Below are 18,749 nucleotides of genomic sequence, written 5' to 3' on the forward strand. Positions count from 1 at the left end.
TGATGCTGGATTTAAGCAGACAGCTTCATCTTGTTTCTGATCTCAGGGGAAGCTTTCAGTCTTTTTTATTATTACTATTTTTAACTGGAGGACAATTGCTTTACAATGTCACATTGGTTTCTACTGTACAACAACGTGAATCAGCTGTCAGTACGCATGTATCTCCTCCCTCTGGGACCTCCCCCACCCCTGCGTCCCACTGCTCTAGGTCATCTCAGAGCACCAGGCTGAGCTCCCTGTGTTATGTAGCAATTTCTTACTAGCTACCTGTTTTGCATATGGTAGTGATAGCTTGTAGTGAATGGTGTCGGATTCTTGATTTCCAAAGAAGATTTAGCTTCGGGCCCAGGGGCCAGGCTTGATAACTCAAGAACCTTTGTGTATCAGAGTTTTATTAAACTATGAAAGTGAACGAAAGTGAAGTCGCTCAGTCATGTCTAGCTCTTTGCAACCCCATGGACTGTAGCCTACCAGGCTCCTCCATCCATGGAATTTTCCAGGCCAGAATATTGGAATGGGTTGCCGTTTCCTTCTCTAAGGGATCTTCCTGTCCCAGGGATCGAACCTGGGTCTCCTGCATTGCAGGCAGATTCTTTACCATCAGAGCCACCAGGGAAGCCCTGAAAAGGGACAGAGAAACCTTCTGACATATAATCAGAAGAGGGCGGAGAGTGCGCCCCTGCTAGTCTTAGCAAGGCCTTATATACTCTTATCAGACCCATTCCCACAACATGCATCTTAAATTAACAAGTTTAGAACTAACAACAGAAAGGTCTTACCAGACCCACTCCCACAGTATACAAGTTTCAAGATAACAAGATTAGTTAGAAGGTTCAGTTCAGTTCAGTTCAGTTGCTCAGTTGTGTCCGACTCTTTGCGACCCCATGGACGGCAGCACGCCAGGCTTCCCTGTCCATCACCAACTCCTGGAGTTTACTCAAACTCATGTCCATTGAGTCGGTGATGCCATCCAACCATCTCATCCTCTGTTGTCCCCTTCTCCTCTCGCCTTCAATCTTTCCCAGCATCAGGGTCTTCTCAAATGAGTCAGCTCTTTGCATCAGGTGGCCAAAATATTGGAGTTTCAGCTTCAACATCAGTCATTCCAATGAAGATTCAGGACTGATTTCCTTTAGGATTGACTGGTTGATCTCCTTGCAGTCCAAGGGGTTCTCAAGAGTCTTCTCCCAACACGACAGTTCAAAATAATCAATTCTTTAGTGCTCAGCTTTCTTTATAGTCCAATTCTCACATCCATACATGACTACGGGAAAAACCATAGCCTTGACTAGATGGACCTTTGTTGGCAAAGTAATGTCTCTACTTTTTAATATGCTGTCTAGTTTGGTCATAACTTTCTTTCCAAGGAGCAAGTGTCTTTTAATTTCATGGCTGCAGTCCCCATCTGCAATGATTTTGGAGCCCCCTAAAAATAAATCTACAAGAGAAGACTCTACACATGGACATCACCAGACGGTCAACACTGAAATCAGATTGATTATATTCTTTGCAGCCAAAGATGCAAAAGCTCTATACAGTCAGCAAAAACAAGACCGGGAGCTGACTGTGGCTCAGATCATGAACTCCTTATGGCCAAATTCAGACTTAAACTGAAGAAAGTAGGGATAACCACTAGACCATTCAGGTATGACCTACATCAAATCCCTTATGACTATACAGTGGAAGTGAGAAATAGATTTAAGGGACTAGATCTGATAGACAGAGAGCCTGATGAACTATGGATGGAGGTTCGCGACATTGTACAGGAGACAGGGATCAAGACCATCCCCATGGAAAAGAAATGTAAAAAGGCAAAATGGTTGTCTGAGGAGGCCTTACAAATAGCTGTGAAATGAACAGAAGCAAAAAGCAAAGGAGAAAAGGAAAGATATTCCCATTTGAATGCAGAGTTCCAAAGAATAGCCAGGAGAGATAAGAAAGCCTTCCTTAGCGATCAATGCAAAGAAATAAAGGAAAACAACAGAATGGGAAAGACTAGAGATCTCTTCAAGAAAATTAGAGATACCAAGGGAACATTTCATGCAAAACTGGGCTCAATAAAGGACAGAAATGGTATGGACCTAACAGAAGCAGAAGATATTAAGAAGAGGTGGCAAGAATACACAGAAAAACTGTACAAAAAAGATCTTCACAACCCAGATAATCACAATGGTATGATCACTCTCCTAGAGCTAGACATCCTGGAATGTGAAGTCAAGTGGGCCTTAGAAAGCATCACTACGAACAAAGCTAGTGGAGGTGATGGAATTCCAGTTGAGCTATTTCAAATCCTGAAAGATGATGCTGTGAAAGTGCTGCACTCAATATGCCAGCAAATTTGGAAAACTCAGCAGTGGCCACAGGACTGGAAAAGGTCAGTTTTCATTCCAATCCCTAAGAAAGGCAATCCCAAAGAATGCTCAAACTACCGCACAATTGCACTCATCTCACACGCTAGTAAAGTAATGCTCAAAATTCTCCAAGCCAGGCTTCAGCAATACGTGAACTGTGAACTTCCAGATGTTCAAGCTGGTTTTAGAAAAGACAGAGGAACCAGAGATCAAATTGCCAGTATCTGCTGGATCATCGAAAAAGCGAGAGAGTTCCAGAAAAACATCTATTTCTGCTCTATTGACTATGCCAAAGCCTGTGACTGTGTGGATCACAATAAACTGTGGAAAATTCTGAAGGAGATGGGAATACCAGACCACCTGACCTGCCTCTTGAGAAACCTGTATGCAGGTCAGGAAGCAACAGTTAGAACTGGACATGGAACAACAGACTGGTTCCAAATAGGAAAAGGCGTACATCAAGGCTGTATATCGTCACCCTGCTTATTTAACTTATATGCAGAGTACATCATGAGAAACGCTGAGCTGGAAGAAGCACAAGCTGGAATCAAGGTTGCCGGGAGAAATATCAATAACCTCAGATATGCAGATGACTCCACCCTTATGGCAGAAAGTGAAGAGGAACTAAAAAGCCTCTTGATGAAAGTGAAAGGGGAGAGTGAAAAAGTTGGCTTAAAGCTCAACATTCAGAAAACTAAGATCATGGCATCTGGTCCCATCACCTCATGGGAAATAGATGGGGAAACAGTGGAAACAGTGTCAGACTTTATTTTGGGGGGCTCCAAAAATCACTGCAGATGGGGACTGCAGCCATGAAATTAAAAGATGCTTACTCCTTGGAATGAAAGTTATGACCAACCTAGACAGCATATTAAAAAGCAGAGACATTACTTTGCAAACAAAGGTTCATCTGGTCAAGGCTATGGTTTTTCCAGTGGTCATGTATGGATGTGAGAGTTGGACTGTGAAGAAAGCTGAGCCCCGAGAAACTGATGCTTTTGAACTACAGTGTTGGAGAAGACTCTTGAGAGTCCCTTGGACTGCAAGGAGATCCAACCAGTCCATCCTGAAGGAGATAAATCCTGGGTGTTCATTGGAAGGACTGATGCTGAAGCTGAAACTCCAATACTTTGGCCACCTTATGCGAAGAGTTGACTCGTTGGAAAAGACCCTGATGCTGGGAGGGATTGGGGGTAGGGGGAGAAGGGGATGACAGAGGATGAGATGGCTGGATGGCATCACCAACTCGATGGACATGAGTTTGAGTAAACTCCGGGAGTTGGTGATGGAAAGGGGGGCCTGGCGTGCTACAGTTCATGGGGTTGAAAAGAGTCAGACATGACTGAGCGACTGAACTGAACTGAACTGAAAAATAAAACTGCTTCCAATTTTCCCCCTTCTATTTGCCATGAAGTGATGCGATTGGGTGCCATGATCTTAGTTTTTTTATTGCTGAGTTTTAAGCTAGCTTTTTCACTCTCCTCTTTCACCTTCATCCAGAGGCTCCTCAGTTCCTCTTCACTTTCTGCCATTAGAGTTGTATCACTCACATATCTGAGGTTGTTGATATTTCTCCTGGCAATCTTGATTCCAGCTTGTGATTTATGCAGTTCAGCATTTTGCATGATGTACTCTGGATATGAGTTAAATAAAGAGGGTGACAATATGCATCCTTGTTGTACTCCTTACCCAATTTTGAACCAGTCTGTTGTTTCATGTCCAGTTCTAACTGTTGGTCCCATTTGTTTGTTGCTTTTTGCTTTTATTTCCATTACTCTAGGAGGTGGCTCAAGGAGAATCTTGCTGTGATTTATATCAGAATATTCTGTCTATGTTTTCCTCTAAGAGTTTTTATAGTTTCTGACCTTACATTTAGGTCTTTAATGCATTTTGAGTTTATTTTTGTGTATGGTATCAGGAAGTGGTTTTTTTCCCCCATTCAGTTTATTCAAATTTTATATATATATATATATATATACATATATATATATATATATATATATATATATCTTCTGTGAAACTAAGTAGCACCAAAGAGAAAAGGAGAATCAAAGAAGACCTCATATATTAAACTCTTAAATAGATTCTTTGAATTAAAAAATAAAAGTCTACAGGAGAGGCACAGGTGGTGGGCCTTGTCCCTGCAGACAAAGCCACCAACACAGTCCTGCAAATCCATCTCTTAAAAAAGTTTTCAAGGGGAAAAAGGCAAAATACCAAAGTTTCAAAAACAGACTACTTCCACACTCTTGGTTCTCTACCCCAGATTGTCCTAAGATAGAGTGTGATGAAGTAAGTTTTCAAAAATCCAGCTTTTGCAAACATATACATATACCTTCCTCATGAGCAGCCTGTTTTGTCGATTAATATAACAGCAAACAATATGCTTGGATTAAAGGTCTAATTTCCACTCTAACGCAGTTTCTCCTGGCAACAAAGCCGTTTGCAGAGATCTGGAAATCACGAGCTTCTTAGGTGGGAAGAGGTGCTGTTCTTGTTCACCTGAAAGTAGCCTTTCAGACTGACTGGTGTTTTATAGTCCCTGTTTCAAGACCTAGTGTGTGCGGTTGATGACCATGGGGTGGGGATGGTGTTGTAGTAATTGGGTGGGTTTGCACGGGGGTCATAGCTGAGCTGGGCCAGCGTGGGAGCCATCTGGCCCATGTCCCTCAACACATCCCCAGGAATGTGGCCAGTCCACTTGGAGAGAGCTTCCAGGTTCACAGGCTTGAGGACCTGGTCTGTGGAGCTCGATCTTGGACTTGGGCTGCAGGGCTTGCAGATGAGTTCATCCTGATACAGGATGCTGTCACTGCAGAGGATGAGCTTGAGGGGGTGCTGGGGTACAGCACCAGCTGCTCGTAGGGCGCGGCAGGCACTTGTCCCTGCCCTCCTCCATGCTCAGGGCATACGTCACCTCGATGGCTTGCTCCACTTGGTGAGGCAGTTGTGGTAGCTGCTAGGGTTGAAGCCAGTGATGGTGACCTTGTGGGTGACCAGGGAGTGCACAGAGGCTGTCCCGCATCACCAACAGAAGCTTGGAGTTGGGGAAGAGGCTGACAGGTTGATGTTGGACTTGAGGGTGAAGCAGTCTTTGTCACAGTGGATGCAGGCTGGCTCCCAGTGCTAGGCGATCACCTCCAGGATGAAGGCCTGCGTGGCGGTGTCCAGCACCTTGCCTGTCATGCCTGCCTCATCCAGCTGTAGCTTCTCTCAGCCTTACTTGGACCAGGCCTGGTGCACAGCCAGCATGCGGGGGATGATGTGGTCTCCTCTCCCCAGTGCATTGGCATGGGCATCCAGCATGGTGCCACCCTGGGCCATGCCCCCCACAAAGATGAGGGGCATGGCCTTGCCCTAGTGGAATTCCATGCAGTTCATGCCCACCATCCCCAAGTCCTCCTGCTCCAACTGCATGGCCTTCCAGAGGCCCCATGGACCCCAGCACCACTGGCACTCCAGCACCTGCTGGCCCAGCTGGACTGCCACCACCACGACCACCCCAAGCCAGCTGCCAGCGGCGCCCTCAGCCACAACAGGCACGTGCTGGGCCTGGGGAGAGGCCACTGATCAGCGACAGGTCACTGCGTGCGAGACTTCCCGCCGCGACAGGTCCCTGCAGCCCCGTGCGTGCGAGACTTCCCGCCGGGGCCAGTGGGGAGGCCAGGAGGTGTTCTCATTTCATGTTTCACATGCAGCTGTCCAGGCTTCTCAGCACCACTTATTGAAGAGGCTGTCTTTTCTCCATTGTATATTTTTGCCCCTTTGTCAAAGATAAGGTGCCCGTTGGTTTGTGGGTTTATCTCTGAGCTTTCTACCCTGTTTCACTGAACTATGTTTCTGTTTTTGTGCCGGTACCATACTGTCTTGATTATAATAACTTTGTAGTATAGTCTGAAGTCAGATTCCTCCAGGAAGGAAGTCCTACAGGAAGGAATCAGCTGGAGGAAGCCTGATTCCTCCAACTCTGTTTTGTTTCCCAAGATTGCTTTGGCTGTTTGGGGTCTTTTGTGTTACTAAACAAATTGTAAAATTTTTGTTCTAGTTCTGTGAAAAATGCCATTGGCAATTTGATAAGGATACACTCATATACACTATACACAAAAAAACAGAAAGAGAAATTAAGGAAACAATTCCATTCACCATAGCAACAACAACAAAATACCTAGGAATAAACCCACCTAAAGAGACAAAAGACCTGTATGCAGAAAACTATAAGACACTGATGAAAGAAATCAAAAATGACATAAACAGATGGAGAGATATATCATGTTCTTGGATCGGAAGAATTAATATTGTGAAAATGACTATATACTTCCCAAAGCAGTCTACAGTTTCGAGAAGCTTTCAGTCTTCCACCTTTAAGTGTGATATGAGCTGTACCTTTCCTGTAGATGTCCTTTATCAAGTTAAAGAAGTGCTTTTTTCTTTTGAAATGCTTCTACAATGAAATGTTGTTGGATTTTTGTCAGATGCTTTGTCTGCAGTAATTGTGATAATCACATAGTGTTTTTTCTTCATTTATTAATACCATGTATTAATTACTTTGACTTTATTAATTGACTTGTATTCTTAAACCATGGTCGCATTTCTGGAATAAATCCCTTTTAGTCATGAAACCCAGAAGGAACCTTCAAGTGCTCTCCCAGGTACAAAGGCCCTTCCAAGTGACCTGATTCTTCTTTGTAGAAAAAGGCTTTAGTCTCCTAGGGACCTCCCCTGAGTCACAAAAGCCTGATTCAAGAATTAATCTAAAAGATATGAATATGTAGTGATAAAAATAGCAGCAGTTGGGCCAGAAAAGCAGGTAACAATTTAAACAGTGAATCAACCATCATCTATCAGTCACAGAATCTTTAGTTCCTCCCCAAAGGACATAGATAACAGTGTCTGTTGCACATCCCTTAGTTGTTTCTTAGATACTAATACTAAACTGGAGAAGGGAATGGCAAACCACATCAGTATTCTTGCCTTGAGAACCCCACAAACAGTACAAAAAGGCAAACAGATAGGACACTGAAAGATGAACTCCCCAGGTCAGTAGGTGCCCAATATGCTACTGGAGATCACTGGAGAAATAACTCCAGAAAGAATGAAGAGACAGAGCCAAAGCAAAAACAATACGCAGTTGTGGATGCGACCGATGATAGAAGCAAGGTCTGGTGCTGTAAAGAGCAATATTGCATAGGAACCTGGAATGTTAGGGCCATGAATCAAGGTAAATTGGAAGTGGTCAAACAAAAGATGGAAAGAGTGACCATAGATATTTTACGATTCAGTGAACTAAAATAGACTGGAATGGGTGAATTTAACTCAGATGACCATTATATCTACTACTGTGGGCAGGAATCCCTTGGAAGAAAGGGAGTAGCTATCATAGTCAACAAGAGTCCGAAATGCAGTACTTGGATGCAATCTCAAAAATGACAGAATGATCTCTGTTCATTTCCGAGGCAAACCATTCAATACCACAGTAATCCAAGTCTATGCCCCACCACTGATGCCATAGAAGCTGAAGTTGAACAGTTCTATGAAGACCTATAAGACATTCTAGAACTAACTCTCAAAAAAGATGTCCATTTCCTTATAGGGGACTGGAATGCAAAAGTAGGAAGTTAAGAGATACCTGGAGTAACAGGCAAATTTGGCCTTGGAGTACAGAATGAAACAGGGCAAAGGCTAACGGAGTTTTGCCAAGGGAACACACTGGTCATAGCAAACACCCTCTTCCAACAACACAAGAGAAGACCCTACACATGGACATGGACACACATGGACATCACCAGATGGTCAACACTGAAATCAGATTGATTATATTCTTTGCAGCCAAAGATGGAGAAGTGCTATACAGTCAGCAAAAACAAGACCAGGAGCTGACTGTGACTCAGATCATGAATTCCTTATTGCAAAATTCAGATTTAACTTGAAGAAAGTAGAAAAAAATACCAGACCATTCAAGTATGACCTAAATCAAATCCCTTACAACACAGCGGAAGTGACAAATAGAGTCAAGGGATTAGATCTGATAGCCAGAGTGCCTGAAGAACTGTGGATGGAGGTTTGTGACATTGTACAGGAGACGGTGATCAAGACCATCCCCAAGAAAAAGAAATGCAAAAAGGCAAAATGGTTGTCTGAGGAGGCCTTACAAAAGGTTGAGAAAAGAAGAGAAGTGAAAGACAAAGGAGAAAAGGAAAGATACTCCCATCTGAATGCAAAGTTCCAAAGAATAGCAAGGAGAGATAAAAAAGCTTTCCTCAGTGATCAATGCAAAGAAATAAAGGAAAATAGAATGAAAAGACTAGAGATCTCTTCAAGAAAATTAGAGATACCAAGGGAACATTGAAATGCTATGGACCTAACAGAAGCAGAAGATATTAAGAAGAGGTGGCAAGAATACACAGAACTATACAGAAAAGATCTTCACAACCCAGATAATCACAATGGTATGATCACTCACCTAGAGCCAGATATCCTGGAGTTCAAAGTCAAGTGGGCCTTAGGAAGCATCACTACAAACAAAGCTAGTGGAGGTGATGGAATTCCAGTTGAGCTATTTCAAATCCTCAGGGATGATGCTGTGAAAGTGCTTCACTCAATATGCCAGCAAATTTGGAAAACTCAGCAGTGGCCACAGAACTGGAAGAAGTCAGTTTTCATCCCAATCCCAAAGAAAGGCAATGCTAAACAATGTTCAAACTACTGCACAATTGCACTCATCTCACATGCTAGCAAAATAATGCTCAAAATTCTCCAAACCAGGCTTCAACAGTATGTGAAACATAAACTTTCAGATGTTCAAGCTGGATTTAGAAAAGGCAGAGGAACCAGAGATCAAATTGCCAACATCCTTTGGATCATCGCAAAAGCAAGAGAATTCCAGAAAAAAATCTACTGCTTCATTGACTTATGCCAAAGCCTTTGACTGTGTGGATCACAATAAACTGTGGAAAATTCTTCAAGAGATAGGAATACCAGACCACCTGACTTGCCTCCTGAGAAATCTGTATGCAGGTCAAGAAGCAGCAGTTAGAACTGGACATGGAACAACAGACTGGTTCCAAACTGGGAAAGGAGTATGTCAAGGCTGTATATTGTCACCCTGCTTATTTAACTTATATGCAGAGTACATCATGAGAAATGCCAGACTGGCTGAAGGACAAGCTGGAATCAAAATTGCCTGGAGAAATAATCAATAACCTCAGATACGCAGATAACACCACCCTTATGACAGAAAGCAAAGAAGAAATAAAGAGCCTCTTGATGAAAGTGAAAGAGGAGAGTGAAAAAGTTGGCTTAAAGCTCAACATTCAGAAAACTAAAATCATGGCATCTGGTCCCATCACTTCATAGCAAATAGATGGGGAAACAATGGAAACAGTGAGAGACTTTATTTTTTAGGGCTCCAAAATCACTGCAGATGGGGACTGCAGCCATGAAATTAAAAGATGCTTGCTCCTTGGAAGAAAAGCTATGTTCAACCAAGATAGCATATTAAAAAGCAGAGACATTACTTGGCTAACAAAGGTCCGTCTAGTCAAAGCTATGGTTTTTCCAGTAGTCATGTATGGATGTGAGAGTTGGATTATAAAGAAAGCTGAGCGCCGAAGAACTGATGCTTTTGAACTGTGGTGTTGGGAGACGACTCTTGAGAGTCCCTTGGACTGCAAGGCGATCCAACCAGTCCATCCTAAAGGAAATCAGTCCTGAATATACATTGGAAGGACTGATGCTGAAGATGAATCTCCAATACTTTGTCCATTTGATGCGAAGAACTGACTCACTAGAAAAGACCCTGATATTGGGAAAGATTGAAGGCGGGAGGAGAAGGGAAAAACAGAGGATGAGATGGTTGGATGACATCACTGACTCGATGGACATGAGTTTGAGTAATCTCCAGGAGTTGATTATGGACAGGGAGGCCTGGCGTGCTGCAGACCATGGGGTCACAAAGAGTTGGACATGACTGAGCGACTGAACTGATCTGAAAACTGCCACCAGAGGGAAAAAGCTAACTTCATGATGACCAGACTGTAGCAATGACATAAGCTGCTCCATGTGGCACACTTCCAAAAGCTGGCCTCAAGAAAACAAGAACAACCCAACCCTGGAGCTGAAGATTCACTTCACTCCAAATAAAATGATGCTCACCAGACCCTGCACCACCAACTTCAGGATGCTGGTTAGAGCTGACTGTGCTGCTCTGCATGTAGCTGCTACCTGCAAACCCTTGATGCTTTCCTTTAAAACCGCTTGCCCTGATCAGCAACTCAAAAGTGGTTTGGGGGACACCAGTCTGCCATCTCCCCAGGTTGCCAGCTTCCTGAATAAAGCATCTTTCTTCTCCCACCAACAAAACTTGTCTGTCAAACATTGAGTATGGAGTGATGAGCAGCTGACCTCGAGTTTGGCTCCAGCTCCAGCTGGTAATAGTCATGGTGTATATATAATATGCTGGATTCAGTTTGCTAGAATTTGCCGAGGATTTTTACACCTATACGCATAAGGGATATTGGTCTTTGTTTTTCTTTGTAGTCTGTCTCTCTGACTTTAGTGTCTCAGTGATTCTGGCCTCACAGAATGAGTTAGGAAGTTCTCCTGCTTCTTCAGACTTTGGCAAGAGTCTGAAATGGATTACAGGCTGCTGTCTGCAAGGCTGCCGCACAGCTTAGACGTGCGGGATGGAACCAGGGTGAGTTAAAATGCAGCACAGCATGTACTAAAATTACACTATTTTTTCTTGATTAAACACTCCTCTGATTTCTGCAAGAGTTTCTCTACTTTCAGAGGCTGAAAATGTTCATTCTGATATTTTTTGCAAGTTTTTTCCTGCTTTTGTGGAGAGATGGGCCTCAAGAATTCCCCACTCCACTATTTTTCTGTGTAGTTTTTCACAACTGGCACATGTTCCTGGTGTTTGAGAGGCCAGCCCCAGATGTGGGTAGGAGTTGGCTGCAGCTCTGGGACACGCTGCATCATAAGTGTATGAACTTCATGGTGCCTCTGGTGTCAAAGATTGAGCAGATAAGTTTTGCATGAATAAGTGAAAATAGATGCCAGCTAAAAAGTACAAAAACAAACCCTGGTGGCTCAGAGGGTAAAGAATCTGCTTGCAATGCAGGAGACCTGGGTTCGATCTCTGGGTCAGGAAGACTCCCCTGGAGAAGGGAATGACTACCTACTCCAGTTCTTGCCTGGGAAATTCCATGGGCAGTGGAGCCTGGAGGGCTACAGTCCATGGGGTCACAAAAAGTTGGACACAACTGAGTTACTTAGCCCACAAAGTGAATATAAAGAACAACAAAATGACAAAAGTAATGACAGATGACAAAATGGCAGAGTGTTGTTAACTATGAATTCACACGGGGGCCTGACCCAAGTCTAGCTCTCAGTGTGGCCACTGGGCAATGGGTGGCCCACCCCAGCAGTCACCCCCCGACCTGGAGGTGTGATAGACACGGAAGAAGGTGGTGCTGGACTGCCCTCATATGGGGTCAGTGGCTTCTGGGCAAGAGCCTCAGCCACGGCACTGGCTGAGAGGGTGCCTGGAATTGGCCCAGCAGGGAGGAAAACCTAACCCAGCACCCCATCCTGGGAGAGAAGCGGACACAGACCACCTCAGGGCCTGGGGGTGCAGGGCGGCCACCCCCACCACGCTTCCATTTCACTCCCCAGTCTGCCCAAGACCCAGATGGGTCAAACAGGCAGGTGTCCGTTAGGCAGGTAACAAGGTTTATAGTTTCTAGGGTACTTTTATGGCCCAAGAAAAACTTATGAAACTAATGAATATTGGAATTCAATAAATATGAACTATACAGCGTACTCTGTAGGTCAAGAATTGAAAGCACAGGAAAACTTGCAGGCATAGAATGTCACCTGTCACATCAGTAAACAAGGATTTGTGGACAAGCCCTTGGCTCCTCCAGCCGCCCCTCTGAGGGGACTCTGAACAGGAAAGCCCAGGACCCTGGACCCAGAGAGCTGAGGTGCAGCCAAAGGAATGATTCTGATGAGCCCAGACACTTGCATCTTCCCATTCATAGACCAGTACTAAACCATTACTTACGATGTCTGCTTTTTCGTTAAGTAACAGTAATCTTTTGATGTTCTGACTACTTGGCTTTTGTTGCCAAACAAAATATGTCCTGGCTCTTCCCTTATCCTCAGAGAGGCTGCCTCCCAGGCTTAAGTCCTCAGTTTCGTCTGCCAAATAAAACATAATTCTCAACATTTAGTTTGTGCGTTTTTTTCCCAGTCAGCACCAGCCAAGACAGGTTTATTCAGGAATAGCAGAGGAAATGCAACTCAGGGTATGCGAACCATGGTGGAACGTGTGAAGACCCAGAGAACCAGGAGGGAGAACTCGCTACTCTAGGGAGAAGGGGGAGCTGGGAGGGGCCGTGATAATCAGAGTCCATTGTAGGAGCCAGGGGTCCAAAGTAACGAGGTTTCTGGGAGCTGGGCCTCTGAGGTCTCTGGCTGGGCTGTTGGCGGGGTGGGGGCGGCAGATAGAAACCTGCTTCCTCCTGCTGGATGGGAAGCGGAGAGGCCTTCCTGTTGGAGGTATAGAGGGACATGTCTTCCTGTTTGGGATGACCAATGATGCACTAAGGGTGAGAGAGCTTAGCCTATATGCCTGTCCAACTCCAACTTGGACTCAGATTCCTTAATTAATTCCATGCCCCATTCCTTGCTTCAAAGCAATCCAACCCTGAGATGGAAAAACAAGATCTGTAAGATAACTGAAGGGCAATCCATGTAAATCGGGCTATTTGTCAGCTTTGGGACACCCATAATTTGAGGTAGCCTTGGTTGATTGATGCTGACGCCTCTATTTTGACTTGAGGGTCCGCAGACGCTGCAGCTCACGAGCGCCCTCAGTGCCCCTCACGAGGGGATGTTTGGCAGCGGTGTCTGTGCTGGGGCAAGTCTTAGGTGGGTGACAGCTGGAGGGTAAAGGGCAGTGTGCTCTTGCTGTTTTTACATTCTGTTTTCTCTTCATGAGGGATCAGAGGCCTCTTCCTGGTCATCTAGCCTCCATAACACCTTAACCAGAAACTTCCAGGAGGCACACGTGGTTCCAGGTTTGCCTGGAGAGTTTTTCCCCTGGGTCAATGAAAACATGATCAGAAGCCTGTGCACAACCCGAGGAGAGCTGGGGGCTTTCACGACCGCATACTATATTGGCCGAAAGGTTGGTTCTGGTTTTCTTGTGACATTCTGTAACGATAGTACCCACTGGAGGGGAGCAAAATTTACTATCCCAAAATGTTTCTCTTTGGCGTAAGGATTAATTTAGGCTGATTATTTATTTAAAAAAAAAAAAAGAAAACAAACAGAAGATATGGGAAGTTTTTATTGTTGCCTCCCCATAACAGCCTAAAATACTTTGGATAAAAGGTTTGTTGGAGATCAGAGTCCAGTCTGTGTCCCAGTGTCCCTCCCTGGCCCAGCAAACATTTGTTTCCCAAACATTTGCTTTTCTATTTCCAGGTCAATTGCCCCCTTCAAGTCATGAAACCCTACCCCAGCATCTTCCCTTGTCTTTAGTTGAAGATGGTATTTAAGGTGAGGGTCTTGGCCATTTCAATGGTGATTCAGTTCTCCTGGGTCTCTCCCATGTACACATGTTACTAAACTTTTGTGTGATTTTGTCCTAACTGTCTTATGACAATTCTTAGACCAGCCAAGAGAACCTAGAAGAGGAGAGGAGTACTTCCTCACACCAGCAACAATTCCAGCCAATGAGAGTCCTTGCAACTCAGACCACAGAAACCATCACCACCCTACTCACCACGATTCTCCGATGGACTTTTTTCATAGCCGCCCCTGCAACTGCCTCCTTTTCTCTGTTAAGTAACATCTTCCCCTTTGTTTCCTGAATGTGTTTACAGTTTTTGCTATGACTTTCTTGTCCTGAATTGCAGCTATCTGTTATTCCTGTGTGTAAATCTATTTGCTGGTAAAATAACTGGCTCTTTTCAAGAAGTCTGAAGAGAGCAGAGGCCTGGCCACAGAGCCGACCCGCCCTGTCCCTGAGCAGGGGGCACAGTCCCACGCCCAGAGCCATCGTGCCAGCACGCCCGCTCCCCTGGAGCCACCCCAGGTCCCATGAGAAATGAGGAGGGCATGGGAGGCAGGAAGGCCGGGCTGCACGGACACACAGGCCCAGGGCTCCCAGGGGCTGCCAGATGCCTGGCAGGCGTCCTGCTTCCACACAGCCCGCCCGGGTCCTGCTCCTCCAGCCCGTGGGGGACCGCGGGAGGCTCCTTCGGGGCAGGCCACACAAGCTGCTGGGTGCTGCCCTGCACCCGGGAAGGACCCAAACCCCGCCTGGAGCGGGGACTCAGGACTGGGGCGCCAGTGCCCCTCGGGGGTGGGGGGGCGGCGGTGGGGACGGGGCTCCTCTGGGCCTGGGGGTGAGGCTGAGTGGGGCCTGGCAGGGGCCCCAAGTGGGGATAAGGGCGCTGCAGCAGGCTTGGGCCTGAGACCCCCAGGCTGGGGAAGGGTCCCCAGACCACATCCCTAATTAGGGAAGGGGGCGTGGCTAACACAGGGCCTCTGACTTGGGTGTTAAGGGAAGTAGAATTCATAACCCCAAATAAGCCTCTTTGGTACACTGATTATTTTAACTGGTTATTTTTAATTCTGAGGCTGTGTAGAAGTCAACCTACGAGAGACATTTAATGTACAAGGCAAACCTCCCTGTAAGGGTTCCCCTATTGTACTGGGGCCAGGGGGCGACCACATTTCCTGGAAACTTTCATGGATGGAGGCTGCAAGGACTGACCTCTGCAGTAAGCCACCCTTATTTCTGTGCTTTTCGGGGTAACCTCCCCAAGGAGACCTCTCCTGCCCTACACAACCTCTCATCTTGAGCTCAGATGGCATTTAGGTGCTGGCTTCAGCATTTCGAGAAGTTGCTCAACTTTTTTGTGTCCCTCCCATAGACAGGAGGTATACTTGTTGGTAAATTGTTATTTTTCTCCTGTTAAACTGTCTTTTTATTATGACAGAGGGGAGTTCAAGCCAGGAACCTGGGAGGGTGGAAGGAAACCTCCAGCCCCTTCCAGCCTCTGGGGAAGGAGCCTCCCTCCAACTGACCCCAGTGTAACCTGACACTCAGTGGTTCTTCCCGCCTCCTAGGACCAGCCCATTTCCAATTACGAAATGAAACCGGCCCAGGAAAAGGAAACTTAGGAGAAATTGAAACTCCTGGGTAAGGGAGGGCCACCCGAGCGTGTGCTGGCATCAGGACCGCAGTTGCTCCGTCCCCGCCATGAACCGCACACCCCAGCCCTTCTTCACTGGGGCCCACGGGGCGGTGCCCCCAGCCTACGAGGTGCTGAAGGAGGAGCACGAGGTGGCCGTGCTGGGGGCGCCCCAGAGCCAGGCGCCCGTGACGACCACGGTGATCAACATCCGCAGCGAGACCGCCGTGCCCGACCACATCGTGTGGTCTCTGTTCAACACCATCTTCATGAACTGCTGCTGCCTGGGCTTCGTGGCATTCGCCTACTCTGTGAAGGTGGGGGGGCACCTGGGGGCGTCTCCAAGGAAGTGTCTGGGAGCCTGGAGAGGGCCCTGCCCAGATGCCATGTTCTGTGTGTGTGTGTGTGTGTAAACATGTGCAGGTCATGATGAGGCTGCAGGGGGTGCGTGGGGATGACCAGGGTCAGCCTTTTGTCCCCTGGTGGGTGAGTGGCCGGTAAAGGGGCCTGAGAGGAAGGATGAGTGAGCCCCGGGCCTCCTGGAGAGGCCGACTACCTGTGGGAAAGCAGCTGGAGACCCCAGGAGGGTAGGAGGGCTCACCAGCTGCTGTCGTGCTCAGACTCCAGGGGACGCGCAGGCGTGGGTCCCCGCTGGGAAGAACGGGCACTGGGGGACCAGCAGGGGAGGGCCTGAGTCACAGGCCCGGCGGTCACCTGGACCCTCACCACCTCTCCCCCTGCAGTCTAGGGACCGGAAGATGATCGGCGACATCATTGGGGCCCAGAGCTACGCCTCCACCGCCAAGTGCCTGAACATCTGCGCCCTGGTCCTGGGCCTCCTTCTGATTATCATCCTCATCATCATTGTGTCCACCGGCTCCCTGATGATTCTTCAAGCACTCTCGGAGCTCATACAGAACCATGGAGGCCACTAGTCCCTGCCCACAGCCCGAGGCAGTCACCCCTTTTTCCTGCAGCTTATACAGGCATCTGTCCACCATGAAATAAAAGGAAGCATTTGTACGTGAGGGCACTGTGTTTTGACCTGGGGAGGGGGCAATTGAGAGTCCCAGCCTGGACGTGAGCCCGAGCCCACCTCCTCCCACCCCGCACTGTCCCACGTGCTCTGCTGCTCTAGGCAGGGCCCGGCCTCTCTGGGGCCTTGGGCTGGGTCTGCCGTAACTGGTCAGGGGGTTGGGGTGTGGGTTCCTCAAGGGAAGGGCCACGCTGGGCACAGAACACCCTCGGCTCTGTCGACAAAACAGAGAACAAAACCGACAGAAAATACAAACAAAACCCTCAGAAGCCAGCAGAAAAAAAAAAAGATTGGCGCGTTAGGATTTGGAGTTGGAGAAATGCAGATTCGGGTGGCAAGTCAACTGTGCTCCAGGAAAGTCCAGATGGCGGGGTCACAACACAGCGAGGATGGTCCAGAGCAGTCTCGGGAGGTCCCACAAAGGGGGCGGCGCTAGCAGGCCAGGGTCCCGGCCGGCAGCTGGCTGGTGGCTAAACAGTTTCCAGGGAGCGAAGAGCAGGAGTTCGGGGGGTCCGAGGGCGGTCAGGCCAGGACGCTGGTCAGTTCCGGCTCCCAGCTCCCTCTCACACCCTGCGGCACGTCCCTCTCGTCACTGTCCTTCACGGGGCCCCGCAGGCTCCTCCTGCCCGCAAGGCGACAGGAGCACAGCGTCCACCACTGCAGAGAGAGCCCCGTGCTGCTCAGATGGAGGAGTGGCCCCTGCCCTGCCCTGCCCTCGACCTCAGCCCCATCCCTGCTTCTGCCATGGCCTCCAGACGCGGGGGCGCTCGAGGGGCAGGGCAGACCCGCCCACCGCCAGCTGGGCTGGGGTGTGTAGAGGGGCAGCAGAGCCACCCCCTCGTCCCCTGATTCCACAGGCCGGTCCTCTCCCCCCAAATCTGTCCCTACCCCAGCCCCCTGACTTGGAGAGGCTGCGGGGAGGCTGGGATCCCAGGGTGGGCCAGGAGGGAGGCCCTCTCCCTGTGGGTCTGACACCCATGAGCAGGGAGGGGCAGCACCAAGGAAGCCCTGGAGGAGGGACGGCTGGCAGGCACGCCCCCAGGGTCGGGGAGGACTGCCTCTGAGGTGGGGAGGAGCCAGCAGCCCGCAATGCCCTGGAGTCGGCAGGGACGCTGCCCAGCGGCGCAGACCCTGCCAGGTGGGCTGCGGAGGCAGAATCTTCCCACACCAGCAGTGACAGGAAGAGAGCCAGGGGCGAGGCCGGGGCACCTCTGCCCACCCCCACCCGGGACTCATCTGCCCTGCTCTGCCCTCCCCCAGCTGGGACCAAACCTGGCATCTTAACGAGCCCTGTCTTCTGAATTCCTCCGAGGCCCAGTCCAGGCAAAGCAGAGGCAGAGTCTTCTCCCCACGGGCTACTTGGAAAAGGGACCAGTGGCGCCTCCTGGCCGCGCTGCCGGCCCCCCCATCACCCTGGCCCAGGGCTCCAACCTTCCTGCTCTGTCCTGCCGCTCCCCCAACTCTTCCAGCCCCGTCCACGCACTGCTGACAGAGGACACGCGACCGTCCACTGGGAACCAGGCCGGGCTGTGGCTCCAAGGACCACAGCTGCTCACGGCCCAGCAGTCAGCACCCAGGACCGTCGAGGGAAGGTCCCTCAGTTTCCCCTGCCTGATGCCTCGGGCCTCCTGTGAATTCTCAGAAGGTCCAGAACATGGGGCTTTGCGGCCTGCACCAAGGGGTCTCCCGCCTAGCAGGACCCTCACCCCAAATCGGTGAGGCTCAGGCGGGTTACACTCAGTGCCACCACCCCTCATGACTGCTGCCTGCCTGACAGAGGATGTGGGGACCCCTAGTCGGCCTGCCGGGGTTGGGGGTTCAGAGGTTGGGGTCAGGGTCACACGTCTGTCCCCCCGTCCCTGCCTGGGTGACAGTTCTTCCTGGACTCCGAGGCAGTCTGCCAGCCTCTCCTCCTGCAGGACTCAGCATCCCTGAGGTTGAGCCCCTGTGCTCACGCGTGGGACCCAAGAGAGAGTGGGCAACCTCATCTGAGTCACCGTCCTCCAGGGAGGATCCAGACCAGCCTGGCTCCCAGGTAGGGCCCAGTGGGGGTTGGGCGACCATCCCCTCTGGGTGCCAGGAGGAGGGAAGCCCACCCTGAAGAGCTGCTGACTTCAGCGAGAGCTGGACAGGACTGGCCCTGCACTCCCT

At 48.8% G+C, this 18,749-nt stretch overlaps 1 protein-coding gene and 1 pseudogene across 1 annotated transcript; one reads left to right on the forward strand and one right to left on the reverse strand.

The window, feature by feature from the left end:
• Window positions 1–4,811: 4,811 nt before the first annotated feature.
• On the reverse strand, window positions 4,812–14,172 carry LOC122430754 (annotated as a pseudogene).
• Window positions 14,173–15,519: 1,347 nt separating this feature from the next.
• Window positions 15,520–16,590, forward strand: LOC122431078 (interferon-induced transmembrane protein 3-like). The gene is made up of 2 exons (XM_043452150.1): window positions 15,520–15,879; window positions 16,306–16,590. Exons 1-2 carry the CDS (start codon window positions 15,631–15,633, stop codon window positions 16,495–16,497), a joined length of 441 nt encoding a protein of 146 aa, XP_043308085.1. The 5' UTR covers window positions 15,520–15,630; the 3' UTR covers window positions 16,498–16,590.
• The last annotated feature ends 2,159 nt before the right edge of the window (window positions 16,591–18,749 follow it).

This window comes from Cervus canadensis, chromosome 29 (assembly GCF_019320065.1).
Source record: "Cervus canadensis isolate Bull #8, Minnesota chromosome 29, ASM1932006v1, whole genome shotgun sequence".
Classification (NCBI taxonomy): domain Eukaryota; kingdom Metazoa; phylum Chordata; class Mammalia; order Artiodactyla; family Cervidae; genus Cervus; species Cervus canadensis.